Source organism: Salmo salar, chromosome ssa04 (genome assembly GCF_905237065.1).
Source record: "Salmo salar chromosome ssa04, Ssal_v3.1, whole genome shotgun sequence".
Taxonomy (NCBI): Eukaryota; Metazoa; Chordata; class Actinopteri; order Salmoniformes; family Salmonidae; genus Salmo; species Salmo salar.
Genome location: NC_059445.1, coordinates 60,169,333 through 60,181,597, shown reverse-complemented (window position 1 = coordinate 60,181,597; position 12,265 = coordinate 60,169,333). Strand labels below are relative to the sequence as shown.

Here is a 12,265-nt window from a genome sequence, read left to right as displayed (position 1 = left end):
GTAGAAAGTGTACTTGTTTGCCTTTTGGACTGTGCTCATCAAGCATCAATGAGGTTGTAATCGGAGTATATCTATTTCACAAAATAGATGGCATAATGAGGAAGGACAATGATGTGGTTATATTGAAGCAACATCTCAAGACATCAGTCAGGAAGTTAAAGCTTGGTCGCAAATGGGTCTTCCAAATGGACAATGACCCCAAGCATACTTCCAAAGTTGTGGCAAATTGGCTTAAGGACAACAAAGTCAAGGTATTGGAGTGGCCATCACAAAGCCCTGACCTCAATCCTATAGAAAATCTGTGGGCAGAACTGAAAAAGTGTGCGCGAGCAAGGATCCTACAAACCTGACTCAGTTATACCAGCTCTGTCAGGAGGAATGGGACAAAATTCACCCAACTTATTGTGGGAAGCTTGTGGAAGGCTACCTGAAACGTTTGACCCAAGTTAAACAATTGAAAGGCAATGCTACCAAATACTAGTTGCGTGTATGGAAACTTCTGACCCACTGGGAATGTGATGAAAGAAATAAAAGCTGAAATGAAACATTCTCTACTATTATTCTGACACTCCAATGTAGGCCTACATTACATGAGACTTAAAAAAAACGTGCATGCCTTAACCTGTTTATCCACTTGTCCTTCAGACAGGGAATTTTTACTAGGATTAAATTGCTAATAAATGGATTTACGGCTACATGATTCTATTTCACTATATAGGCTTGCATATCTGTTAACTTTTTTTCCTTTATTAGCCACCCTAATTCATCAAGTCTTCTAGCTAAACTACAAATGGTTACTTGTTTTACGTTATAAAAAAAATCATACTTTTATTTTTATATATATAAAAATGCTGCTTAAGAAACTCCATGCTGCCACTCGCCATTATGCTCCAGGGAGGTGAACGGCCAATGAGATTCTCTGTGGGTCCTGTTTTTTGTTACACATACGTGGGCTTATCAAGATTAAAAATGATAAATTACATGAGAAACATTGACAACACTAACTATTCTCTCTTGGAATTTGAACGTCCTAAATTGTCCTATCAAACGTTCCAGCTGTTTTGATATCCTAGCAAGAAACCACATTGACATGGCCAACGCTCCAAGAAACACAGGCTCCATAAGGACGAACATAGAATGCAGAACCATTTGTACAAACGGGCTGCTTTTTCATCAGCCCCAAACAAAACTAAAAGGTGTAATCATAATGATACAAACTCCAAATCACCATCTTTGTTAAAGGTGAAGACCGAGAATGTAGAATCACTTTTCTTAAATGTATCCATAATGGAAAGAAATGGCCTTTTTTAATGTGAATGCTCCAAATTCATATGATCCTACGTTTGATTTTCTGAACAGCATATTGTGAGAATTAACTGAATTCCATCAGGTTATTGGGACCAATGTTCCCTAAAAAAAATGTCAGCAAATTTCAGGTCTGCTGAGCGCAAACATGAACATTGTGGAAATTCTGTCCAACTTCCAGCGTGCGTTTACTGTAGACACTGAGGCTGTACCTGTTTGCATATAGGCCTACTGCATCTGATTGTTTATGCCGCACCGGTCTGTGTAGAGTACGGGCTGAGTAATGCGTGTCAATGCAATAGAATCCTACTCCGATGCGTTCTGCCTACAACAAAATCTCTTGCATAGTTTGTTTTGTTGCCTTGAAAGTGGCTAACATTGCGTTGATTCGATCACAATTGCCACAATAAAGGGAAAGGTTGATAGTGTTAACAGGGAAAACTCTAGAACGGTGGTCACCAACCTTTTTTGAGTCAAGATCACTTTGAATCAAAATGCAAGCCAAGATCTACATGATTGGTGACCACTGTTCTAGAGTTTTCCCTCTTAACCTATCAACGTTTCCCTTTTACTGTGGCAATTGTGATCGAACCAATGCAATATTAGCCACTTTCAATGCAACATACCTAAACAAAACGAACTATGCAAGAGATTTTGTTGTAGGCAGAACGCATCAGAGTAGGATCCGGTGCCCATTTGTTTTGAAAACGCCACCACAAGTGCTCTACAGAAACCTCTAGCCACACCACTGTCTGGCTGGGGCACACGTGAATTAAAGAGTAATAACTACACCATTTTTATTTTTCCCAGACCTAAAAAAATGGTCCCCAAATGTGGTTTATGCATTGTTGTGGACTTAAAAACAAGAATGGGATGTTCTATTTAAAAAAAAAAAATGCAAAAAATGGGGGAAATCAGTCCTTCTCCCCGCTTTCGTCCGTGGTATAGTTTTGATATTTTATTTTATTCTGCCCCCTCTAGAGGATTTCGCAGAAAATAACACGTGGTGCAATAAATACATTTTGCACTTTTTATTTTAAGTCCCTTTGTTACAGTAAATATATCCAAATCAATGTAAGAACACAAGGGCATGCTAATAAAAAAAAAATAGCTGTTCATTACTAGCCTTGTTCTGTATAGAATGCAGGTACATTATGGGACACAGGCCATTGTAAATTATTATTTTTGTTCTAAAGATGTTAGTTTAGTACCCTGTCCTCACCTCTGTTTCCTTCTCCTAGACTTGCATCCCTGTACAAGTCGCCCAGCCAAAGGGAGGCCACAGTACCCTACCAGATCACTGTGAGTACACAACACTGGCTTTCTCCCAGCACTCTCAAATGGCTTCCTTTCCCCACCTCCTGTCCATCATGATCAGTGATTGGTGAAAAGATTGGATAGTCCACTTCCAACCATATTGCTTTTATCTATCTTGTCCTTCCAAACCAGTGGTAATGAAGGAAAGGAGTTGGGCCAAATGTATGTTGTTTATGAAATAACTTTGTGTACCAACTATTTTGCACCTGGAAAACTGGAGGCATCGCCTCTGTGAAGGATCTCTATGGAATGTTTTCAGCCCCTAAAACCATTTTGGATATAATTTGATTACTGGGGGAAAATACACTAGCTGTGTTTGAATACCCATACTGAGTATATACTATTAGTTCATTTTAGTATACTGTAAACTAATGGTATCGTTTCAGTTGAGCGTACTAGCACTTCGCCTGTCTACCGGAAGTTGATGCTGTTGCGATGCAACCTCTTGCTAGCTTGTTAACATAACAAATGACTAGCTAGACATTTTACGATTTCGGGTATGTTCATAAATTCAATCTGGAGTGCTAGAGTGCACTCTGGGAGTTCGTAAATTCAGAGCGTTTCGCTCTCGGAGCTTTCAGAGCACACACTCATTACTTTTTTACATTGCTCAACATTTTCTTAACATTTGTCATAATTGGTTAAAGCAATGAATTTGTATCCGCTTTCATCGGACTTTGGCAGCATTTTCTGCCATTTTCTTCAAATCTGAAAATGTTGTGAAGCCACGCCCATTTTCTGAATTGCATTATGGGCCCTAAATGCACAGAAATAGTGTCCACTGCTTGAATAATTCGTATTTTGGCGAATTTTAGTACGACATCCGTGAACTTTTGGAATACTAACTATATTCATAATATGACCAATAAGCATACTATATACTCAATTTCCATCACAAATAGTACGGTTAATATGAGTATTTGAACACACCTATTATGTTGATGTATGACTGTGTATAATAAATACTGCAATGCCAACAGCTGTGGTTGAATTGAGCTTTAACACTCTTAATCAAAGTTTATTTGTCACGTGCACTGAATACAACAGGTGTAGACCTTACAGTGAAATGCTTACTTACAGGCTCTAACCAATAGTGCAAAAAAAGGTATTAGGTGAACAATAGGTAGGTAAAGAAATAAAACAACAGTAAAAAGACAGGCTATATACAGTAGCGAGGCTTTAAAAGTAGCGAGGCTACATACAGACACAGGTTAGTCAGGCTGATTTGAGGTAGTATGTACATGTAGATATGGCTAAAGTGACTATGCATATATGATGAACAGAGAGTAGCAGTAGCGTAAAAGAGGGGGTGGTGGGTGGGACACAATGCAGATAGCCCGGTTAGCCAATGTGCGGGAGTACTGGTTGGTCGGCCCAATTGAGGTAGTATGTACATGAATGTATACAGTGGGGGGGAAAAAGTATTTGATCCCCTGCTGATTTTGTACGTTTGCCCACTTACAAAGAAATGATCAGTCTATAATTTTAATAGTAGGTTTATTTGAACAGTGAGAGACAGAATAACAACAAAAAACACATGTCAAAAATTTTATAAAATGATTTGCATTTTAATGAGGGAAATAAGTATTTGATCCCTCTGCAAAACATGACCTAGTACTAGGTGGCAAAACCCTTGTTGGCAATCACAGAGGTCAGACGTTTCTTGTAATTGGCCACCAGGTTTGCACACATCTCAGGAGGGATTTTGTCCCACTCCTCTTTGCAGATCTTCTCCAAGTCATTAAGGTTTCGAGGCTGACGTTTGGCAACTCGAACCTTCAGCTCCCTCCACAGATTTTCTATGGGATTAAGCTCTGGAGACTGGCTCGGCCACTCCAGGACCTTAATGTGCTTCTTCTTGAGCCACTCCTTTGTTGCCTTGGCCGTGTGTTTTGGGTCATTGTCATGCTGGAATACCCATCCACGACCCATTTTCAATGCCCTGGCTGAGGGAAGGAGGTTCTCACCCAAGATTTGACGGTACATGGCCCCGTCCATCGTCCCTTTGATGCGGTGAAGTTGTCCTGTCCCCTTAGCAGAAAAACACCCCAAAGCATAATGTTTCCACCTCCATGTTTGACGGTGGAGATGGTGTTCTTGGGGTCATAGGCAGCATTCCTCCTACTCCAAAAACGGCGAGTTGAGTTGATGTCAAAGAGCTCCATTTTGGTCTCATCTGACCACAACACTTTCACCAGTTGTCCTCTGAATCATTCAGATGTTCATTGGCAAACTTCAGACGGGCATGTATATGTATTCTTGAGCAGGGGGACCTTGCGGGCGCTGCAAGATTTCAGTCCTTCACGGCGTAGTGTGTTACCAATTGTTTTCTTGTTGACTATGGTCCCAGCTGCCTTGAGATCATTGACAAGATCCTCCCGTGTAGTTCTGGGCTGATTCCTCACCGTTCTCATGATCTTTGCAACTCCACGAGGTGAGATCCATCATGGAGCCCCAGGCCGAGGGATATTGACCGTTCTTTTGTGTTTCTTCCATTTGCGAATAATCGCACCAAATGTTGTCACCTTCTCACCAAGCTGCTTGGCGATGGTCTTGTAGCCCATTCCAGCCTTGTGTAGGTCTACAATCTTGTCCCTGACATCCTTGGAGAGCTCTTTGGTCTTGGCCATGGTGGTGAGTTTGGAATCTGATTGATTGCTTCTGTGGACTGGTGTCTTTTTTACAGGTAACAACTCCCTTTACTTCCCTCATTAAAAATGCAAATCAATTTATAACATTTTTGACATGTGTTTTTCTGGATATTTTTGTTGTTATTCTGTATCTCACTGTTCAAATAAACCTACCATTAAAATTATAGACTGATCATTTCTTTGTAAGTGGGCAAACGTACAAAATCAGCAGGGGATCAAATACTTTTCCCCCCCACTCTAGTTAAAGTGACTATGCATATATGATAAACAGAGAGAGCAGCAGCGTAAAAAGAGGGGCTGGGGTTGCACACAATGCAAATAGTCCGGGTAGCCATTTGATTACCTGTTGAGGAGTCTTATGGCTTGGGGGTAAAAACTGTTGAAGCCTTTTTGTCCTAGACTTGGCACTCCGATACCGCTTGCCATGCGGCAGTAGAGAGAACAGTCTGTGGCTGGGGTCTTTTGACAATTTTTAGGGCCTGACACCACCTGGTGTAGAGGTCCTGGATGGCAGGCAGCTTAGCCCCAGTGATGTACTGGGCCGTACGCACTACCCTCTGTAGTGCCTTGCGGTCAGAGGCTGAGCAATTGCCGTACCAGGCAGTGATGCAACCAGTCAGGATGCTCTCGATGTTGCAGCTGTAGAACCTTTTGAGGATCTCAGGACCCATGCCAAATCTTTTTAGTTTCCTGAGGGGGAATAAGCTTTGTCGTGCCCTCTTCATGACTGTCTTGGTGCGTTTGGACCACTCTAGTTTGTTGTTGATGTGGACACCAAGGAACTTGAAGCTCTCAACCTGCTCCACTACAGCCCCGTTGATGAGAATGGGGGCGTGCTCGGTCCTCCTTTTCCAGTAGTCCACAATAATCTCTTTAATCTTAGTTACGTTGAGGGATAGTTTGTTATTCTGGCAACACCCGGCCAGGTCTCTGACTTCCTCCCTATAGGCTGTCTCGTCGTTGTCGGTGATCAGGCCTAGCACTGTTGTGTCGCCTGCAAACTTAATGATGGTGTTGGAGTCATGTCTGGCCATGCAGTCATGGATGAACAGGGAGTACAGGAGGGGACTGAGCACGCACCCCTGGGGAGCTCCAGTGTTGAGGATCAGCGTGGCAATGTGTTGCTACCTACCCTCACCACCTGGGGGCGGCCCGTCCGGAAGTCCAGGATCCAGTTGCAGAGGGAAGTGTTTAGACCCAGGATCCTTAGCTTACTGATGAGCTTTGAGGGTACTATGGTGTTGAACGCTGAGCTGTAGTCAATGAATAGCATTCTCACATAAGTGTTCCTTTTGTCCAGGTGGGAAAGGGCAGTGTGGAGTGCAATAGAGATTGCATCATCTGTGGATCTGTTTGGGCGGTATGGGTTCTTGGGCACAGGGACTATGGTGGTCTACTTGAAACATGTTGGTATTACAGACTTAATCAGGGACATGTTAAAAATGTTAGCGAAGACACCTTCCAGTTGGTCAGCACATGTCCTGGTAATCCGTCTGGCCCCGCAGCCTTGTGTATGTTGACCTGTTTAATGGTCTTACTCACGTCAGCTATGGAGAGCGTGATCACACAGTCGTCCGGAACAGCTGATGCTCTCATGCATGCCTCAATGTTGCTTGCCTCGAAGCGAGCATAGAAGTGATTTAGCTCGTTTGGTAGGCTCGTGTCACTGGGTAGCTCGCGGCTGTGCTTCGCTTTGTAGTCTGTAATAGTTTTCAAGCCCTGCCACATAAGACGAGTGTCGGAGCCGGTGTAGTATGATTCAATCTTAGCCCTGTATTGACACTTTGCCTGTTTGATGGTTCGTCGCAGGGCATAGCAGGATTTCTTGTAAGCTTCCGCGTTAGAGTCCCGCACCTTGAAAGCGGCAGCTCTACCCTTTAACCTGTTTAGGATAGGGGGCAGTATTTTCACGGCCGGATAAAAAACGTACCCGATTTAATCTGGTTATTACTCCTGCCCAGAAAGTAGAATATGCATATAATTATTTGATTTGGATAGAAAACACCCTCAAGTTTCTAAAACTGTTTGAATGGTGTCTGTGAGTATAACAGAACTCATATGGCAGGCCAAAACCTGAGAAGATTCTATATGGGAAGTGCCCTGTCTGACCAATTCTTGGCCTTCTATAGCCTCTTTATTGAAAATAGAGGATCTCTGCTGTAATGTGACATTTTCTAAGGCTCCCATAGGCTCCCAGAAGGCGCCAGAACGTGGAATGATAACTCTGCGGTCCCTGGGCGGAAAACAGTAGGGGTTTTGGGAAGTGGTCGTTCTGAGAACAATGACACTGGGGCGCGCGTGCATGTTAAAACTCCATTTTCTATTTTGAACGGATACAACGTCTCCCGGTTGGAATATTATCGCTACTCTATGAGAAATCGCATAAAAATTGATTTTAAACAGCGTTTGACATGCTTCGAAGTACGGTAATGGAATATTTTGAATTTTTTTGTCACGATATGCGCCGGCGCGTCACCCTTCGGATAGTGTCTTGAACGCAAGAACAAAACGCAGCTATTTGGATATAACTATGGATTATTTGGAACCAAAACAACATTGGGTGTTGAAGTAGAAGTCCTGGGAGTGCATTCTGACGAAGAACAGCAAAGGTAATCCAATTTTTCTTATAGTAAATCTGAGATTGGTGAGTGCCAAACTTGGTGGGTGTCAAAATAGCTAGCCATGATGGCTGGGCTATCTACTCAGAATATTGCAAAATGTGCTTTCACCGAAAAGCTATTTTAAAATCGGACACCGCGATTGCATAAAGGAGTTCTGTATCTATAAATCTTAAAATTATTTTATGTATTTTGTGAACGTTTATCGTGAGTAATTTAGTAAATTCACCGGAAGTTTTCGGTGGGTATGCTAGTTCTGAACGTCACATGCTAATGTAAAAAGCTGGTTTTTGATATAAATATGAACTTGATTGAACAAAACATGCATGTATTGTATAACATAATGTCCTAGGAGTGTCATCTGATGAAGATCATCAAAGGTTAGTGCTGCATTTAGCTGTGGTTTTGGTTTTTGTGACATTATATGCTAGCTTGAAAAATGGGTGTGTGACTATTTCTGGCTGGGTACTCTCCTGACATAATCTAATGTTTTGCTTTCGTTGTAAAACCTTTTTGAAATCGGACAATGTGGTTAGATAAAGGAGAGTCTTGTCTTTAAAATGGTGTAAAATAGTCATATGTTTGAAAAAATAGAAGTTTTGGGATTTTTGAGGTGTTTGTAATTCGCGCCATGCTCTATCATTTGATATTGGTGAGGCGTTCCGCTAGCGGAACATCTAGATGTAAGAGGTTAACTCATGTTGCCTGTATCCATGGCTTCTGGTTGGGGTATGTACGTACAGTCACTGTGGGGACGACGTCCTCGATGCACTTATTGATAAAGCCAGTGACTGATGTGGTGTACTCCTCAATGCCATCGGAAGAATCCCGGAACATGTTCCAGTCTGTGATAGCAAAACAGTCCTGTAGTTTAGCATCTGCTTCATCTGACCACTTTTTTATAGACCGAGTCACTGGTGCTTCCTGCTTCAATTTTTGCTTGTGAGCAGGAATCAGGAGGATGGAGTTGTGATCGGATTTACCAAATGAAGGGCGAGGGAGAGCTTTGTACGCGTCTCTGTGTGTGGAGTACAGGTGATCTAGAATTTGTTTTCCCTCTTGTTGCACATTTAACATGTTGATGGAAATTTGGTAGAACTGATTTAAGTTACCCTGCATTAAAGTCTCCGGCCACTAGGAGCGCCGCCTCTGGGTGAGTGGTTTCCTGTTAGCTTATTTCCTTATACAGCTGACTGAGTGCGGTCTTAGTGCCAGCATCTGTCTGTGGTGGTAAATTAACAGCCACGAAAAGTATAGCTGAAAACTCTCTAGGCAAGTAGTGTGGCCTGCAATTTATCACAATATACTCTACTTCAAGTGAGCAAAATCTAGAGACTTCCTTAGATTTCGTGCACCAGCTGTTGTTTACAAATATGCACAGACCGCCCCCCCACGTCTTACCGGAGTGTGCTGTTCTATCTTGCCGGTGCGGCGTGTATCCAGCTAGCTGAACATCCATGTCGTCAGGTCCTGAGCGCTCTGGAGCAGGTTTTCATCAAGGATCTCTCTGTACTTTGCTCCGTTCTTCTTTCCCTTGATCTTGACTAGTCTCCCAGTCCCTGCCGCTGAAAAACATCCCCACAGCTTAATGCTGCCACCACCTTGCTTCACCGTAGGGATGGTGCCAGGTTTCATCCAGACGTGTCGCTTGGCATTCAGTTTGAGGGTTTTTGGTGACAAGCCGAATTTCTTCAGCCTCCTGAGGTAGCGCTTCTTCACCACGCTGTCTGTGTGGGTGGACCATTTCAGTTTGTCCGTGATGTGTACGCCGAGGAACTTATAACTCTCCACCCTCTCCCATCAATGTACCCTGTTGATAGCTGATGCTAGGAGACAGTACCCTGTTAATACCTAGTGCTAGGAGACAATAGCCCTCCAGCATCCAGTTTCCGGATGCTGGAGTGAGTTGTCGTGCTGCACCTTGCTCCGCGGGTAATATTACATTTCATTACATTACATTGGAACGATTTATTAGTGTATTGTTAGCTAGCTACATAGTTGTCTCTGCTGTCTTTGTATCAAGGATTAAGGTGTAGCTCTGAGGAACTAACAAGGTTAGCTAGCCAGCTGTATTCGTTCGTGCCATTTTCGAAAGGGCGTCAACACCATAACACCACAGCTAGCTAGCCAACTTTACCAATTAGCAGTACTGTAGAAACTATATACATTACAACGGAACAATTTGACTAGTGTAATGTTAGCTAGCTACATAGTTGTCTTTGTATCAAGATAAAGGCGTAGTACAGAGTAACTATCGAGGTTAGCTAGCCAGCTACATTTTCTAACATAGTCAACAACGCGCCCACTGCTAGCTAGCTAGCTAACCCTACCAGCTAGCTGTATCAATTTTAGTCAATAAGATTTTTGCAACGTAAGCTTAACTTTCTGAACATTCGAGATGTGTAGTCCACTTGTGTAGCTAGCAGGACTGACTTTGTGTTAGCTAGCCAACGTTTAATTACTTCTGCGTTATGAACTAGACACAGACACGAATTATCCATTGGTAGCTTGTTGTTACCAAGTATTGGTGCTAACCGTGTGTTATAGGATGCTAGCATGCTAGTTAGCCACGGCGTCATAGGACACGGTGCACTAGGTGGGTTTTCACAGAAGAATACTGTACCAAGTTATCTAGCGGAATAAACTAAGTTTATGGAAACATTGAACCACTGTAGTTTACATCAATTTTAATTTCTAGTGGTAGCTAGAAAAGTTATATTTTAGCGTTTTAGTGTTTCAGTGAATTGTTAGTGAGGGAGGCCCTGCTCTCTCGCTTCCCCAGTTGTTTAGTTAATTTTCATGCCAATCTCCTTTGCATTAGCGTAGCCTCTCCTGTAGCCTATCAAGTATGTGTCGGTCTATCCCTGTTCTCTCCTCTCTGCACAGGCCATACAAACGCTTCACATCGCGTGGCCGCTGCCACTCTAACCTGGTGGTCCCTGCACGCACGACCCACATGGAGTTCCAGGTCTCCGGCAAACAAGGCAGAGTTCATCTCAGCCTATGCTACCCTCCAGTCCCTCGACTTCTTGGCGCTGACGGAAACATGGATTACCACAGAAAACACTGCTACTCCTACTGCTCTCTCCTCGTCTGACCACGTGTTCTCCCACACCCCGAGAGCATCTGGTCAGCGGGGTGGTGGCACTGGAATACTCATCTCTCCCAAGTGGACATTCTCTCTTTCTCTCCTGACCCATCTGTCTATCTCCTCCTTTGAATTCCATGCTGTCACAATCACTAGCCCATTCAAGCTTAACATCCTTACCATTTATCGCCCTCCAGGTTCCCTTGGAGAGTTCATCAATGAGCTTGACGCCTTGATAAGTTCCTTTCCTGAGGATGGCTCACCCCTCACAGTTCTGGGTGACTTTAACCTCCCCTACATCTACCTTTGACTCATTTCTCTCTGCCTCCTTCTTTCTACTCCTCTCCTCTTTTGACCTCACCCTCTCACCGTCACCCCCTACTCACAAGGCAGGCAATACGCTTGACCTCATCTTCACTAGATTCTGTTCTTCTACTAATCTCACTGCAACTCCCCTCCAAGTCTCCGACCACTACCTTGTATCCTTTTCCCTCTCGCTCTCCTCCAACACTACTCACTCTGCCCCTACTCAGATGGTATTGCGCCGTCGCAACCTTCGCCCTCTCTCTCCTGCTACTCTCTCCTCTTCCATCCTATCATCTCTTCCCTCTGCTCAATCCTTCTCCAACCAATCTCCTGATTCTGCCTCCTCAACCCTCCTCTCTTCCCTTTCTGCATCCTTTGACTCTCTATGTCCCCTATCCTCCCGACCGGCTCGGTCCTCCCCTCCTGCTCCGTGGCTTGACGACTCATTGCGAGCTCACAGAGCAGGGCTCCGGGCAGCCGAGCGGAAATGAAGGAAAACTAGCCTCCCTGCGGACCTGGCATCTTTTCACTACCTCCTCTCTACATTTTCCTCCTCTGTTTCTGTTGCTAAAGCCACTTTCTACCATTCTAACTTCCAAGCATCTGCCTCTAACCCTAGGAAGCTCTTTGCCACCTTCTCCTCCCTCCTGAATCCCCCCCCCCCCTCCTCACTCTCTGCGGATGACTTCGTCAACCATTTTGAAAAGAAGGTCGACGACATCCGATCCTCGTTTGTTAAGTCAAACGACACCGCTGGTCCTGCTCACATTGCCCTACCCTATGCTTTGACCTCTTTCTCCCCTCTCTCTCCAGATGAAATCTTGCGTCTTGTGACGGCCGGCCGCCCAACAACCTGCCTGCTTGACCCTATCCCCTCCTCTCTTCTCCAGACCATTTCCGGAGACCTTCTCCCTTACCTCACCTCGCTCATCAACTCATCCTTGACCGCTGGCTACGTCCCTTCCGTCTTCAAGAGAGCG

General features: G+C 44.0%; 1 protein-coding gene across 1 annotated transcript in view; it reads left to right on the top strand.

Moving 5' to 3' along the window:
• Nucleotides 1-12,265, top strand: part of LOC106603463 (DNA repair protein RAD51 homolog 3) — a 32,097-nt gene that overhangs the window by 10,983 nt on the left and 8,849 nt on the right. Inside the window, exon 9 of the mRNA XM_014197185.2 lies at nt 2,547-2,607. Within this exon, the coding sequence (XP_014052660.1) occupies nt 2,547-2,607 (61 nt within the window). The remainder of the gene's footprint in view (nt 1-2,546; nt 2,608-12,265) is intronic.